The 16,428-nt window shown below is 49.7% G+C and overlaps 2 protein-coding genes across 2 annotated transcripts in view; both read left to right on the plus strand.

Annotated features, from left to right (window-relative positions):
• Positions 1-8,975, plus strand: part of KIF17 (kinesin family member 17) — a 62,056-nt gene extending 53,081 nt beyond the window's left edge. The window contains exons 12-18 of the mRNA XM_006862405.1: positions 1,916-2,174; positions 3,260-3,330; positions 5,207-5,324; positions 6,300-6,474; positions 6,606-6,754; positions 6,963-7,084; positions 8,775-8,975. Of these exons, the coding sequence (XP_006862467.1) occupies positions 1,916-2,174; positions 3,260-3,330; positions 5,207-5,324; positions 6,300-6,474; positions 6,606-6,754; positions 6,963-7,084; positions 8,775-8,975 (1,095 nt within the window). The remainder of the gene's footprint in view (positions 1-1,915; positions 2,175-3,259; positions 3,331-5,206; positions 5,325-6,299; positions 6,475-6,605; positions 6,755-6,962; positions 7,085-8,774) is intronic.
• DDOST (dolichyl-diphosphooligosaccharide--protein glycosyltransferase subunit (non-catalytic)) lies at positions 8,826-16,184 on the plus strand. Its single transcript, XM_006862351.1, has 11 exons — positions 8,826-9,130; positions 9,307-9,417; positions 12,222-12,308; positions 13,147-13,250; positions 13,383-13,477; positions 13,703-13,796; positions 14,054-14,202; positions 14,971-15,118; positions 15,616-15,736; positions 15,851-15,957; positions 16,035-16,184. Exons 1-11 carry the CDS (start codon positions 8,977-8,979, stop codon positions 16,182-16,184), a joined length of 1,320 nt encoding a protein of 439 aa, XP_006862413.1. The 5' UTR covers positions 8,826-8,976.
• Positions 16,185-16,428: the final 244 nt, after the last annotated feature.

The following is a 16,428-nucleotide window of genomic DNA, read 5'->3' on the forward strand; positions in this document are numbered from 1 at the left end:
TTGTCTCTCTCTTTGTCTCCTTTGTCTCTTTCTGTGTATTCTTGATATATATGAATCGCCGTCAGGTATCCTCTCCTCGTGAACTGAACCCCAATGTCGAGGCGGGTCCCCGACACATAGTCAATAAAGCACAGGTAAACATCTTTCTGGTATTCTCTACTTGCAGCCAAGATCCATCTGACATCAGCAATGATACCCCTTGTTCCATGTCCATGTTTGAATCTCACTTGAATCTCTGGCAGTTCCCTTTCAATGTAATTTTACAGCCATTTAAAAATTTTCTTTAGTAAAAGTTTGCTTGCATTAATATTGATATTGTCTGGTGATTTCCACATTTTGTTGGGTCACCTCTCTTTGGAATGGGCACAAATATGGATCTCTTCCAGTCAGTTGGCCAGGTAGTTAGTTGTCTTCCAAATTTCTTGGCATAGATGAGTGCCTCCAGCGCCGCATCAGTTTGCTGGAAGATTTCAATTTGTATTCCATCAATTCCTAGGACTTACTTCTTTGCCAGTGCCTTCAGTGCAACTTGGGCTTCTTTGTTCAGTACTCTTGATCATATGCTACCTCTTGAAATGGTTGAACATTGACCATTTCTTTTTGCTAGAGTGACTCTGTGTATTCCTTCTGTCTTCTTTTAATGCTTTATGCATCATTCACTATTTTGTCTATAGAATTCTCCAGTATTCCAACTCAGAGCTACCCTATATGGTGTTTTCAGCCTCATCTTTCTCCTCAGAGTGGCTAGTAATTTTGAACTACTAACCCTGCTGTTAACAGCTCAGTGCCTAACCCACAGTGCCACCAGGGCTCCTGTTGATAAGTTAGGAGTGGGTGTATATGTAGTTATGTGTGTAGATATAAAAAAGATTATTACTATGAACACCACTCATCTGCCATTCTGCTTAGGAAATGGGAGTATTATTTAGTAGGAGCTGCTGTAACCCCCTCACCCTGCTGACTGGCCTTCCTGTCTATGATCCACCAGTTATCTTCTGCTCTCAATTTGATGATTATCAGTCTTATGAATTTATGAAAACATCCTTCCTTATTGGTCAAATGTACCTGCTCTTTGAGGAAACAGACTGTGTACCAGGGGGTCTTTGGCTTGGGGAGGTCATGATTACAGTTGGAATTGGGAGTCACCTACATACACAGAGGAGTCACCTACATACACACAGGAGGAGTTGGAGAGCCAGTCTAGAAGACCTGGGAAGAAGGCCAGATGCATCTGGAATCATAGTCAAGTCAAGGGTGGTACTTGACTCTAGTTGGAGAAGGCTTGTCCAACTGGAGAGAAAGTAGCCATTCAGCAATCCAAGTCTGGTTCAACACCTGCCTTTGCCACTGGCCTCCTTAGGTTAGTCATTGCCTATCTCTGGTCTTCAGTCCCCCCATGTTTACAAAGCATGGGTTGGAGAGGATGATATTGTAGATCCCTCCACCTCCATTGAGTGTCAAGAGTCAAGGCAGAACTTGCTGTCATCTGAGGGTTGTAGCAGTGGGAGACAGGGGACTCAGTTGTCTCTTCCTCCTCTTAGCAAAACCATTTGTGCAATTCTACAGGATCATTTAGGACTGTTATGAGTATCGTATTGTATGGGGTTATTTTTAAAAGGTTCCCAAATAAAATGTATGGGTGTGGGTTAGTGATCAAAGGTTGGCAGATGGGGTTGATGGTCACCTTCATTTTCCTATTTTTGTAGGGCTGCAGGCATAGTAGGTGCTCATTTAAATGGTGCAGGGCGAGTTGGAAGGATACATGAGTGAATGGATGGAAGGGTGTACAGGTGGTGGAGCTAGGGATGGATGTATGAATAGCTCAAAGGCTAACTGGAAGGAGTAACGGGTGGGATGATCAGATGGATGGGTAGCCACTTGCACCTGTTTACATCTTGTCATGCTCTGCTTTCAGCTTCGGGCAGCAGAGGTGGAGATCAAAGATCTGCAGTCGGAGTTTGAGCTGGAGAAGATAGACTACTTGGCCACCATCCGCAGGCAGGAACGGGACTTCATGCTCTTGCAGCAGCTGCTGGAGCAGGTGCAGCCCCTGATTCGCCGGGACTGTAACTACAGCAACCTGGAGAAGATTCGGCGCGAGTCCTCCTGGGATGAGGAGAATGGCTTCTGGAAGGTCCCTGAGCCCGTCGTCATAAAAACCAGCCTCCCAGTAGGTCAGGAGCTTGGCTGTCTCCGAATTCTTCCCTTCCCTCCATCCCAGACTGCTGACAGCCCTGCCCAGGTGGTTGTGGGGATCCAATATACTGGGACCAGAGACAGTGGTGTATTCTGGGAGTCACACAGTTGGGGGTTGGAATTCTGGCTCTACCAACTCCCAGTGTGACTTCCTTGGGACTCAGCATCCTCACCTGTGAAAGAGGGATTACTATAGCACCTTAAAGAAGGCTGTGAGGCTTAAACCTGTGAGAGCTGGAACTCGACGGGACTGCCCACTTTTTCTGGGTCTGGCAGGTTTTCGGCCTTTGACAGTATACAGTCTTACTTAATTTATTCAATTTTAGTGGAAAAGACTTGGTTTTTCCTTCTTGGACACAAGGTTCCAGGTTTTGTAGGTTTGATTCTACTTGTAAATTCCTAAGAACAATACCTGGCACTTAGTGTTTGAGACCTTTTATCATTATCGGGTATCACTGTCATCCTTCCATAAGACAAAGTTCAGCGGGCTGACTGTACATATCAGTTCAAGTGACTTACCCAAAGCCATAGCCAGAGCCATGAGCTAGAGACCCAGAGCTGGAAACAGCTGCCCAGCGATCGAGGTCTGGGTCCACGTCGGCTTTTGCCACTGCCTCTGGTGTGGCCTTATGTCAGTCATTGGCCTCCAGTCCGCCCATGTTAGCAGAGAAAGATTAGACAGCATGGTCTCTCAGGTCCCTCCACCTCCTGTTAGCTCTCCAGCCACTACCTGCTTCTGCTTGTTCACCTACCTCTGTGAACCCCGATCCCCACCACAGTCTGTCCATCAGACAGTGTATGTTCATGTCCTCCATCTCTGATGTGTATGATGGCCAGTGACATCTATTCCTGTTGCGACTTCAGCCCGTTCCATTCCTCATGACCTTTGGGCGGCAGCAGCCCACCCCAACCTGCTGTCTGTTTCCCAAAGTCATTCCTGGGCTTGGTCTGGCGGGGAGTGTCGTCCCCTGACCTCAGCTCCAGGGGGAGACCCTGCAGCCCAGCCTTTCACCCTGGCCCCCCTGCCCCTGGCAGCAGTGACTTAGCTTTTGCTTTTTCATAGCAGTTCCACCAGGGCCATCAAACAAAGCAGCCCGCAAAACCTCTGCAGCGGACACCGGCGAAGCAGGCATGGTAAGGGCCCTGGGAGAGCGTGGGAGGACTGGCTTGGATCTTGAAGTGCAGTGGGGAGCTCCAGAAGCCATTGCTGCTGTCCCACCTGCGGATTCCAGTAGGGGCTGGGCTTGGAGCCTTTTCTGTGTGACCACATTGGCACCTAGACCCTCATCTCCAGCAGGAAAGGAGCTAGCTCCAGGTGGGGTGGCCCATCAGCTGGTGAGGGTGGAGACTTCACTTCCAGCAGGCAGCACGTTCTGGTCCCCTGGGCCCCACCTGGTATCCTCAGACCAAGAGGGTCTCTCAGAGGGCCCGTGAAACAGTAATCTGGACCCTCAAGTCATTTAATTTGTTCTATCTTCCATATTTTGTATTTACATGAAAAACAGATCTTTAAACCAGGGTTTGGCAAACTTTTTGGGTCAAAGGTCCCATAGTAAATAGTTTAAGCTTCTCAGGCCATCTGTTCTCTGTGGCAAACACTCAACTCTGCTGGTGGCACACGAGCAGTCACAGATACGACATGAACGTGTGTGGCCGTGCTGCACTGAAGCTTGTTTCACAGAAACAGGCCTTTTCTTTTTCAGTTTTTATTGTGATTTGAGTGATCATTTACATGGGAGAACATGGGTTTTAAACACTCGTTTCACTGCAATGATTACAATCTTCTCTACATCATCATTCAACAGTATTTGCTTCCATTCTCTGTGTTTTTTGCTTTTTTGGCAGAAACAGGCTTTTATGGGCCACTTTTGGCCCACTGGTCATAATCTGCTGACCCCTGCCTTAAGCCATTCTAGATATTCCAGAACACCCCCACAAAACATACCTTTACAGGCATAAGGCCACTCTTCAGCTAATGAATTCTGGTCAAACATCTGGAATGGTGGCTGTCAGGAATACCTCATGCTGGCCTCCTGCTCTGATTGGCAACTTTTGACAGCCTAACTTCTTTAAAAAGGGAACGTTATTCCTGAAAAACAACAAAATCAAATTGGGACCACAGAGAAGCTATATTCGTCAGAATGTGTCTGGTTCAGGCATGTTTGGATCAGGGGTGCAAACAATGTTGCTAGGGTTCTGTGCCTGTCTCTCAGGGCTCTGCTTCCCTTAGCATGCTGACTTCAGTCTCATGGCAGGTAAGGGCCTGCTGGCAATTCATGATCCAAAAGGAAGAGCAGCTGTGTACCGAGGGAGACTGATAAATCACGATGCTCTCTGGAAGCATTCTTAAGCCAAAGCTTGTGGAAAGATTCTGATTGGATCTGCCCGGGTCCTGGGTCTACTCGTGGACCAATTCTAGGTCTAGGGAGATGTCATTCTGACTGGCCCAGTCTGGGTCATGTGTCCACCTGTGTAGTAGGGGTGGGAGTAGCTGAGAGTGGTATTAGGGAGCATGAAGGGTAACACCACAGACAGGAGGGAAAGTCTGGTTGAGGAGAACCAGTTCATCAGAGTGGTGAAAAAGAACGGTGCTGGAAAGGCTGGGACCCCAGTGGCCCTGGGCATAGATACATCCCTGTGCTGGGTACTGGCATAGGTTTGGGGTATGAAATAGCACCCACACCCCTGCTGGAGCTGGCAGGACACTCTGAGGTTTGCCTGATTCAACCAGGGAGCAAGGCACTTCCCATTCTAAGTGAGGGAAGGTGGGAGTCTTACTTGGAGACTGTGACTCTCCTGGCCTGAGCTGCCTGGAATCTGACAGCTGAGGAGTCTGGGCTCTGAAATAGAGGTACACCAGAGTGGACAGATGGCTTCAGCCCTGTGACACAGGCTCAGGGAAGCTCCCTCCTCACCAGGCTTTCCGAGGCCACTAAGGCCTAAGTAAGGGTCCAGAGGAGGACAGTACAAACAAGGGTTCCTTACCCATGGGGATTGGCCATCCTAGCAGGAGGAAGACCGCTACAAGCTAATGCTCAGTCGGAGCGACAGTGAAAATATTGCCAGTAACTACTTCCGACCCAAGAGGGCCAGCCAGATCCTCAGCACGGATCCCATGAAGAGCCTCAGTGAGTGTCCTAAACCCCAGCCCTCAACCCCAGTCTTCCTGTGGCCAGCCCCTTGTCCACAGTGGTCCTGATCCTCTACCCATTGGAGAGGTGGGAAGGGCTGGATTCAGACCTCAGGCAGACCTGAATCCCTCTTTGAGCCTCGGTTTCCTTAGCTGTAAAATGAGCTTGAACACCCCTTTTTCAGGATGAGGTGAGATCGGGTTGGGAATGGCCCAGCCCAGGGCCTGGCACATAGATACTCTTTTTCTACTCTTTCTGCTTTTGGGTGAGGGTGCTGTGTTTGACTGATCTCCCTCGGTCCACAGCAGGCCCTCAACACACAGCTTGGGCCCTCCCTGGGTGGCCTGGCCTGCATCAGTTACTCCCTGACATCCTCAGATCCCGTGGTGGAACTTCCTCCACCTGGGGAGGAATTAACCTGTCTCTGTCAAGGACCACTGAGCCGAGGGGCAAGAAGGGGCCCAACAGCAGGACATGATTTAATAGCAAGAACTGAAAATCAATTAAATCTTCTCGGATTACAATGAAAATCAAAGACCATGATAAACAAGCAATTATTAGTTCTACAGTGAGGTTGTGTAAGAGACAGCAGGTGAAGGTAGGGAATCAGGATGAAAACATAAGGACACTAGCATCAGTTGATAACCTGGCACCATGCCCATGTTACAGATGAGGAAACTGAGGCTCAAATAGGTGAAGTGACTCACCCAACATTATACTTCTAGGAAGTGGTGGAGCTGGGCTTTGAACCCAGGCTGGTCTGATTTGAGACCCTGGGCTGCCTCAGTCTTGGGCTTGAAACCCCCCTAGGGCAGAGTCTGAGACCCCAAGCAGAACAGCATGTCTGAACTTTGGGTTCCAGCTGCAGGACTGGGGCTACTGGCTGGGAGGGGCTGGGCCAGCTTTCACTCCTGCTGCTCTCTCCATTCTTGGCATTCCTGCCTCAACCGGCACCTTCTGCCTTCTCCACAGCTCATCACAACTCACCACCAGGCCTCAGCTCCTCCCTCAGCAACAACTCTGCCATCTCACCCACTCAGGCCCCAGAAATGCCCCAGCCCCGGCCCTTTCGCCTCGAATCCCTGGACATTCCCTTCACTAAGGCCAAGCGCAAGAAAAGCAAAAGCAACTTTGGCAGTGAGCTTCTGTGAGCACAGCTTCCTGCCGCTGCCCCCTCCCACCCCCCCAAGGGGACTTCTTCAGACAGCCAGGTCTCCCCACCTGGACCACAGGGGGCCCTCAGCCCTGGGAAGACACCCTTCCTTCCCTGTTTCCCAGAGCCCAGCAAGGGCTGAGCCTCTGCCTGGGACCCACTCCATCTTTCCTTACCACATCAGTGTTTCCACCTGTTAGCCTGCCCAGAGCCTTAGTCCTGCTTCAGCCCTGCCTCAAGGCCTTACCAGCAGCCCAGTCAGTGTGCGTCAAGTGTGAGAATTGAGAAGTGTGCCTTTCTCCCACTGGCCCCACTTCCTTGAGGAAAGGCCTGCCAAGGAGTGCCCTTCTGAAAGGAGATGGATACCAAGGAGTCAGCTGCCCTTGTCCTGATTGCTGCCCGCTGCTCTGCAGTCCTTGATTGTGCGCTGGTCCCAATAAACTGCCTTTTAAGGGAACACTCCCCTCCCTGATTCCTGACAGTGTCGCTGGGCGCCTCCTTGTCTGTCCCTTGTGGGGATGCTGCCTCTTGGCCAGGGGTTCATAACTCCCCAGAGCAGTTAGAAAAGACCCTAGGGTTTCTGCAGCTCCCTGAAGTCTTGAGTGTAAGTGCATTTGGGGTCGGGAGAGTCTCTGAAATTAGATTCTTAGAGTTGTGACCTAGGAAAGCAGAGTCCCTGTTTTGGAAAATAGAGGCCATGTTTTGCTGAGGCCAGGAAAAGGCCCAAGTATTGACCATCCTAGGGACTGTGCCCGAACAGGCTGGTCTGACATGGCCATGCCTTGTGGAGCCCAGGCGACGGGGAAAGGCTTGGCCTTTGGTACTGTCTTGACTGGTATCTGTCTCTGGGCCGCCGCTGTGAAGTGGGACTAACCCTACTCATAGGGTTATCGTGAGGGTTCATGTGAGATCCTTTCTAAAGCTCCCAGTATAATAGGTGTCCCATGTTACTCTCGCTCTCTGATTTATTCAGTTATGTGGTAGGCCTCACCAGCCACAGGAGTGAGCCAAGGAGCTCACATAGAAAAGCTTGTGTGGAGGGTGCTGAGGGTGATACTGGGGGAGGAGTCTCACCTGAGGTCGGCTGCAGGGTAGCCTTTGAGTGAAACGAGGTCAAGTCCTTCCCCAGAACAAGGAGTGCCCTTCTGAAGCAGGTAGCAGAGGGTGGGCCTGCCACAGGATGAAGAGACTGGAGTGTGGAGAGGTGCACTTGGCTGAAGGAACTGTGAGCAGAAGCCAGGGGCTGCAGGGGAATGCCTGCTCCCTTTCGGAAGCCCTGAGCAGGGGCTGAGGGTGTTGAGGTAGAGACCTGAGTGGGAAGAGACTTTGGGGCTCCTGACCTGGGCCAGACTCGTAAGCAACAGGTTTTGGTCCCTCTGGGTCTGAGTGTGAGGTGAACTGATCCGAGTGGATCAGCTAGTGGGGGTGGAGAGGAAGTCACAGTAAGGGTTTTCATTTTTGCTCCTCATTCTTGGCTTGGTGGACAAGTGAAAAAGGTCTGAAAAGAAAGACTGCTATTTCTCACCACACTTTCCTTCACCATTTGTCCTGAGACTGTGTTTGAATCCAAAAAGGAGAATTGGCTGTACCAAAAGCACACAAGTAGGAGAGCTGGACCTTGCTCTTATCCCTACTTCCAGCCCAGGACACAGGCATGGAAAATGCCCAGGTTTCTTTCTGTGCCAGGAGAAGCTGAGCCCAGCTCTGATTACAAAACTTTGTTGTAAGGTGCCATTGAGTCTGTATTGACTCACAGCGACCCTAAACACTGTCCGGTACTGCTGTTTGTTAGGCCGGTCCACTACCCATCTTGGTGCCTCCACAATGATTCACCAGTCTGGGGACTGGCCCAGTGAGCATCAAGATTCAAAATGCCCCTGTCGTGCATCATATTTATTCCACCCCCTTTCCCTAGGAGGAGTGCTGGTGTGGCGCTCTAGGGTAAGCATTTGACTGCTAACCACAAGGTGAGCAGTTCAAACCCACCAACCACTCCTTATAAACTATACAAGGTAGCTAGGAGTCTGCCCTTGCCTCGAACTAATGAATGAAGAGGTTGTCCGACACCACCACAGACCTCATCAAAGACGCGACGGACCAGCCAGAGGAAGCCAGGGTCGGTATGAGGAAGAAACGGAACCCAGTACCAGCTCCACCGAGACCAGGGGTGGGAATCCGACTCGGAGGAGCCAACAAGAGCTCAAGCTTTGAATGGCCACGGCTGCAGAGCTGTCTTTCTAGGATTGCGCCTTTTTCTTTGAGAAGGCGGGACCAAGAGCTTTCTCCGCCAATAGGGTTCAGAGAAACCGCCAGCATGCAAGAACTGTCCCACCGGCTTCCTCACTCTCACCGCCAAAGCTGCTGCTAAGGACGCCGGGCCCCGGCCTTTCCTAGTCACTTCCGGGTGGAGCGCCACGACCGCGAGCAGCGATTGGGTGATCGTGGACGGGGCACTTCCGGTACCCAGGTGCTGGGCACTTTGGCAGGAAGAGTAAGATGGAGGTCGGCCCCGCGGCCCGTGCTTGGTCCCTCTTGTGGCTGTTGCTGCTCGTGCTTGGCCCGGTGCGCGCCAGCGGCCCACGCACCTTAGTGCTGCTGGACAACCTCAACCTGCGGGAGACGCATTCGCTTTTCTTCCGGAGTCTGAAGAGTGAGAGCCGGGCCAGAGGGGTCAGCGTGTGAGGGTCTGGGGTTGGAAGGGCGCACGAGCTCGAGGGCGACAGTTGTCCTCCCTCTCGTTCGATTCCCACCAGTGGTCCGTCAAGTCTGGCTCAGCCGGAGTTTCCTTTGCGTTCCGTCTGCCTCAGCCCCTGTTTCTTTCTGCAGACCGGGGCTTTGAACTCGCATTCAAGACAGCTGATGACCCCAGCCTGTCTCTCATTAAGTATGGCGAGTTCCTCTATGACAATCTCATCATCTTCTCCCCCTCCGTGGAAGGTAAGCTGCATGGCCCCCTACAACCGGGATTCGAATTCCCGGACTGATCGATCGCTTTATCTTGGTTCCTGGACATTCTTTACGCTCCTAGATGGGTCTCAAGAGAAAAGGAAATGCCTATTTCGAATCGGGATCCAGGAGGGCAGGTTGAGGATTGTGGGGTTCAGGTGTTTCTACAAATCCAGCACTCCCGCTGCTGCTTGATTGAGATGAGAATTTTCCCTATGAAGGGCCACATTAAAGATGGGAAATTCCCTGCTTGGGTTTGTCAGTGTGAAGAGAAGAAAAGGCATCATGTTAATGGAGTTTGCTGTAAAGAGACTTTATGGCTTTGATCTTAAGAATTCATGCAGATCCATAATCTCAAACCAAAAAAAGAACCTAGCATTTTCCAGGCCAACCCCGTCTGAGATGGCTTGCAAAAAGCTGGCATTTAGTAAGTCTTCATTAAATAGTTGTTGAACTTCAAGAGTGTTTTCTCCAGATTATCCAGTTTATACTTCAGAATTCTTGTGACAGCTTCCTGTGACTTGATGAGGCAATTCACTCCACCACTGGACAAGCTGTTAAGCTTTCTTACATGAAACTGACATTTGTTTCCTACTTTATTTTTGGTTGGGCATATGGTGGTGATGGTTATGTGCCGTGGAGTGCCACCCTGTACAGGGTTTCTGAGGCTGTAAATCTTTATGGGAGCAGAAAGCTTCACCTTTCTCCCTCGGAACAGCTGCTAGTTTTGAACTGCTGACCTTAAGGTTCGCAGCCCAATTCGTAACCACTATGCTACCAGAGCACATGGAATGGGTGTTTACATTCTCTTTGGCCTTAGAGAACAAGTCTAATGCTTATGGTGCTGGGAGTCATGTGGTTGTTAGGTGTTGCTATGTCACTTGCAACTCGTAGACTGGCTCCACAGGGTTTTCTAGGTTATCAGCTTTGTGGAAGCAGATTGCCAGGTTTTTCCCTTGCAGAGCCAGAGTGGGTTCAATCCGCCATCCTTGTTAGCAGTTGAGCATTTAACCGTTGAACTACTAAGTCTCATTAAGAACCATCACTTTCACATAATCATAGCCTATCCAGTTGTATCTTTTCCAGATTACATTTTCCCATTTCTCTGACTCCATGTCTTTTATTGTGCCTTTGTTGTAAGTGTCCTAGTCATTCCTTTCTTGATTTGCTTCAGTTTTTCCTTCCAGGAGGTCACTGTCTGGGGTAACATGGGACTGACTGCCTGTCAGTTGCTGAAACTCAGGAAGTCAGCCCGTGGCTACATTGGCAGCTCCTTTACTCATTTTTAGTGCCCTTGAGATTGGGCTCAGCCACCTCTGAAGCATTTTTCCTGGGGTCCTGGTACTCACTACATATTGCTCCTCACATATGCTTGAGCTGGCTGCTTTGGTCTAGTGCCTTCTAGTCCATCAGTCACTCTGCTACTACAAAGCAGCCAGCGTCATCCCTTACAAATATAAACCTTGTCCCTATCTTGCTCAAAATCCTGCAGTGGCTCCCTTTGGCCAGAGTCCTTACATGGCCTACAGAGCCCCACCTGAACTGTCCTCCTTGTAGCCTCCTGCGTTACTCACCTGCTCGTCACTTCACTGTCTCCACTTGAGCACCTGTTGTTCTCTGTCTGGAATGCTCCTCCCTACCTACTGCCTGGCTCTCTCATGTCTTCTTAAATGTCGCTTATCTGAGGACATCCCTGACCAATCTTTGCATAATAACTGCCCCCTTTTATTGGTTGTTTTTCTTCTCAGTGTTGAACGCATTAATTACTCATGGAATGAATGAATCAATTACTGATTGCTCCTTCCACTGCTTTATGTTGACCCTCGGTGCATTTGGGGGCAGATTTGAGCCTAAAACAGCCCCACTTAGTACTAGTTTCGGATGCTGGTTGTACCTGACCAAAATGACCAAAAAGGGTCTGATCTTACAAATGTTGGCACTTGGCAGCGTAGTGGTTACGAATTGGGCTGCGAACCTTAAGGTCAGCGGTTCGAAACTACCAGCCACTCCGCGGGAGAAAGATGAGGCTTTCTACTCCCATAAAGATTTACACCCTTGGAAACCCTGTACAGGGTTGCTATGGCACTTAACAACAACAACAACAATGTGCTTTTAATGTTTTTTTTACAAAGCACAATACGAGTGGTTATGTTATGAGTGTCATATATACACAAGTGTAGGTAGGATTAATAGAAGTGAAACAAAATTAAAACCCTACTCACTAATCTCAAGGGACAACATCGTCTGCAGATGCAAAGATGCTCTTTCTCAAGCAGTTTTGACAGAAGTGAACTCAATGGGCTCTGAAAACCTGTTGGGTGATTCAGGAATTGGCTCTAGTGCTGACAGAGATACTGATATGTCAAAGGTACAGGTGATGAATTTGAATAAAAGTCTTACATGAAATGTGAGTAGAAAAATATGACAATTCTAAATGAATATTTGTTGTTGTTGTTCTGTGCCGTTGAGTCGGTTCCGACCCATAGTGGCCCTATATAGGGTTTCCAAGGGGTGGCTGGTGAGCTTGAACCGCTGACTTGTGGTTCAAATGACTTTGCAGTCCAGTGCATTAACCCACAGCACCACACGAGGACTCCAGGCATCCTAACTAACGTGGCAAATACAATCAGTAGATGTTTGACCATTTTATCTACACCTGTGGTAAACGTCCCTCTTGTTTCCCTCAGAGTGTGCTGCTTTGAGACAGTGTGGCTGGTAGGCTGCTCACTCACCTTCCCCTCAAATATGAGAAGAGGATACCTGCAGGGTCATTGTGCCTGGTGCCTTTTTTTCAGATTTTGGGGGCAACATCAATGTGGAGACCATCAGTGCCTTTATCGATGGGGGAGGCAGTGTCCTGGTAGCTGCCAGCTCAGATATTGGTAAGTGTCCTGAGAGTTCTCGTGCTTTCCATCATTTCTCCAGGGAGCTTGAAGAGCTTTACAAAGGGAAGCTTCTAAAGAGGGAAGCTTCACATTGGCACTCACTGAGTGGGCCTTGGCTCGGGGTCAACGAGGCCACTGCAGACCCAGCCAGTCTCTTCTGTGCTTCCAGTAGCTGGAGCCAGTGAAGGCCTGCTCCTTTTAAGAGCTGCAAACCTTGGGGTTGGTTTGTTTTGGGTGGCTCTTCCCTTATAAAAAAAGAAGACAAGGTGGGGAGAGGCGGTAATTACAGGGAGTCCATAGCCTTCATTTAAGAAATTTGTTTTGTTTTCCATTTTGGAAATTTTTAAGATACTTAGAAGTAGCGAGAGAACCCCCATGTTTTTGTTCCCTAGCTTCAACAATGAATAGTAACTGACCAATCATCTTCTATATCTTTCAGCATGGAGAGATTAAAAAAAACAACAACAAAACATACACCTTGTAATGGGTGGGTTTCTTGGGAGGAGGATATGAGGAGGAAGAGAGAAATGTAAACACAGGCTTACCCAGTTAGGTTTCCCCAAGGTTATTACTTCACTGAGAGCTCTTGAGCGGGTCCAAGGCAGTAGCGCATGCACCTGGAAAAGGCCAGGGTTTGTTCTTATTTCATCAGCTCAGAGTCTGACTTGGCGGGGTGTGAGCTGGATAGGCGCTGTTTTCAAGGATTGAGCTGGGGAAGCTGCAGGGTTTTAGGCTGATCAGTAGAGGGTCCTGAGGGCCCACAACACCTGCCTGCCCCTGCTTGCCCAGGGCCTATTGCTAAGGGCTCAGATAGGCACCTCTTGGGTTTGTGCAGGTGACCCTCTTCGGGAGCTGGGCAGTGAGTGTGGGATCGAGTTTGATGAGGAGAAGACTGCTGTCATTGACCATCACAACTATGACATCTCAGACCTTGGCCAGGTAAGCAGGCCTCCTCTTCCACCTTCCTGGCTTCAGACATGTGCAGCTCAACAGACACCATGAGGAAGGCAGGGACACCTTGGCTCCAGGAGGCTTGTCCTGACCTCCTGTCTACCCCCCTGCTCTTTGCAGCATACGCTCGTTGTGGCCGACACTGAGAACCTGCTGAAGGCCCCGACCATTGTTGGAAAGTCACCTCTAAATCCCATCCTCTTCCGGGGCGTTGGGTGAGTGAGCAGGGAGAGCAGTAGACATTTTGTCAGATGATTTGGGGAGATTAAAATTGGACATTGAGTCAGACTCCATTGTTACAGTCAGAAGAGTGAAGTGTCTGGCTGTTCGGAAGGGTTCATTCCTGGGAAGAAATGACCCTTCAAGGGTCCCAGGTCCTTTGGGCTGAGTCCTGAGTTAGCATGGTCAATGTGGGGGACTGTTCTCTCTTCTGCCTGCAGGATGGTGGCCGATCCTGACAATCCTCTGGTACTGGACATCCTGACAGGCTCCTCTACCTCTTATTCTTTCTTCCCGGATAAGCCCATCACCCAGGTGAGGGGCCTTTGCAGCCTCAAGGCCTCCAGCTCCTGGACTCATTAGCAGAGTGCTTTACTTGAAAGTTGACCTGGTGAAACCAGAAGTTGGCAGCAATGGGGGTGGGCAGGAGTGAGGGGATCGCTGGGTCTTCCTTCAGGTTGGGCCTACGGGAAGGTGGTTTAGGTCCAGTCTGCTGTCCGTTTGCTCTAGAGACGCAGCTGCCTGTCCTTTACTGTGGCACACCGTGAGTGATGGCCTCCTTTTGTTTCCAGTATCCCCATGCAGTGGGAAAGAACACCCTCCTTATTGCTGGGCTTCAGGCCAGGAACAACGCCCGGGTAATTTTCAGCGGCTCCCTCGACTTCTTCAGTGACGCCTTTTTCAACTCAGCTGTGCAGAAAGCCACGGCCGGCTCCCAGAAGTGGGTTCCAGGAGGCTTGGGCATGTGGTCCGATTGGTGGGGTCTATGTACACAGGGAGGGAGCTGCTTAACTCAGTGTCAGAGGTTAAGTGTCTTCAGCATTTTGGCCCCATTTCATTGTTGTATTGCTGCTGTTAACACGTTGAACTTTTTCAAGTTAGTAATGGTCTATCTAGAGACCCCTCACTACTGTCTTTCCTTTTAGAAAACTGTACCGGAAGTCTCCATACTATGAATGAGATCCATTCCTAAGTGTGGCTTTAAGTTGAATTTGTAGGCAGTCAGAACAGGTGCATATGGTTCTGTAGTGCTGGTGGTTACATGCTGTGGAGTCAGTTCCGACTCATAGTGACCCTGTATACAGGGTTTCCAAGGCTGTAAATCTTTATGGAATAGCTAATAGTTTCAAACTGCTGACCTTAAGGTTCACAGCCCGATTCATAACCACTACGCTAATTATGCCTTTTCAGTACTTATTACAAGCTGCACGTGCAGCAAGTGAAGGTGATTGTTAAAAATTTGTTGCAAGTATGGGTTGGTTCTGTCTTTTCAAAGCAAGGGCAAAGTTTCACAACATTACAGTTATGAGTTCTAAGTTATCAACGATCTTACTCTGCAGGTAACACCCGAGCGAGCCTACCTGACATTTTTCTGTGCCCCCTTAGACTCTGGGTACCTAGGTACATATGGCTGACAGGTAGGATCGGCCTGCTGCAGTTTGGGAAGAAGTTGGTTTGGATGCGCTAACCTCTCTTTTCACCTCCACAGGTATTCTCAGACAGGCAACTACGAGCTAGCTGTGGCTCTGTCCCGCTGGGTGTTCAAGGAGGAGGGTGTGCTCCGTGTGGGGCCTGTGTCTCACCATCGGGTGGGCGAGACAACCCCACCCAATGCTTATACAGTCACTGACCTAGTGGTAAGAGCTGCTTAGAGTGGGAGGGCCTGGGTTTCAGCCAAGTTGATTCCACTAAGTTCATAGGCATTGATTGAACACTCCCATGTTGGCTGCAGGGGCATAAAGTGGGACAAAGAGGTGGGAAGGGCTGTACTGACTCACTGCCCAGGCAGTGGGATTCAGAGAGAAGGGACATTAGAGTTGGGTTTCGAGGACAAATGTATCAGAAGAGGGGACACACAGGGAGCAGTGTATATGGAAGCACGGTGCACGATAATGCCATGCTGTAGGACTGGAGAGTGGTTTGGGTCCAGCCTTTGATGGGTCTTGCCTTGACTGCTGATAAGGAATTTGGACCAGTGAAGAAGCTGAGAGCAGGGTCTGACAAGTAGTACCCATACTCGGTAATGGCTAATAGGGGTTCAGCACTTTCCAGAACTTCGGGGAATTCTTGCCATATTTATAGGGTGGACACACTGTCCATTCACAGCCTCAGCTTACCTGGCCTTTTACCCCAGGAGTACAGCATTGTGATTGAACAGCTCTCAGACGGCAGATGGGTGCCCTTTGATGGTGATGACATTCAACTGGAGTTTGTCCGCATTGATCCCTTTGTGAGGACTTTCTTGAAGAAGAAAGGTATTTGTTATTTTTGCAAGAGAATGTTACTGGAAGATGGTGTGCACTCCTTCCTGCTCTCATGAGACCCCACAGACACTGAGAAGCCCTTGTTATTTGTTGGTTGTTCCCTAGGTGGCAAGTACAGTGTCCAGTTCAAGTTGCCTGATGTGTATGGTGTATTCCAGTTTAAAGTGGATTACAACCGGCTCGGCTACACACACTTGTACTCTTCCACTCAGGTGAGCACAGCCCATTTTCAGGAAGTATGCCCCACCTGGGCTTCTTGGTGGCTGGCTGACCTCTTGTCCTGTTGCAGGTGTCCGTGCGGCCACTGCAGCACACGCAGTATGAGCGTTTCATCCCCTCGGCCTATCCCTACTATGCCAGTGCCTTCTCCATGATGGCAGGCCTCTTCATCTTCAGCATCGTCTTCTTACACATGAAGGAGAAAGAGAAGTCTGACTAGGGGCCAGAGCCCTGGGAACGCCTCCTGCTTGGACAAGAGGGTTTTTACTTTTTAGCAACTTTTTGTTTTTTAAGCCGTGGGACAATGGCACAGCCTTACCTCAGTGGGAGATGCAGCATTGAGTACCAGTAGGTGGGGGTTAGGAAACACTTTTGATGTGGTTTTCCCACCTTGAATTAAGTGGCATTTTTCATATGTGCAGTTACTATTTCTGAAATAAAGAGAATGTTGCCCTCAAACTTCA

This window comes from Chrysochloris asiatica, unplaced genomic scaffold (genome assembly GCF_000296735.1).
Source record: "Chrysochloris asiatica unplaced genomic scaffold, ChrAsi1.0 scaffold00047, whole genome shotgun sequence".
NCBI classification, from domain to species: domain Eukaryota; kingdom Metazoa; phylum Chordata; class Mammalia; order Afrosoricida; family Chrysochloridae; genus Chrysochloris; species Chrysochloris asiatica.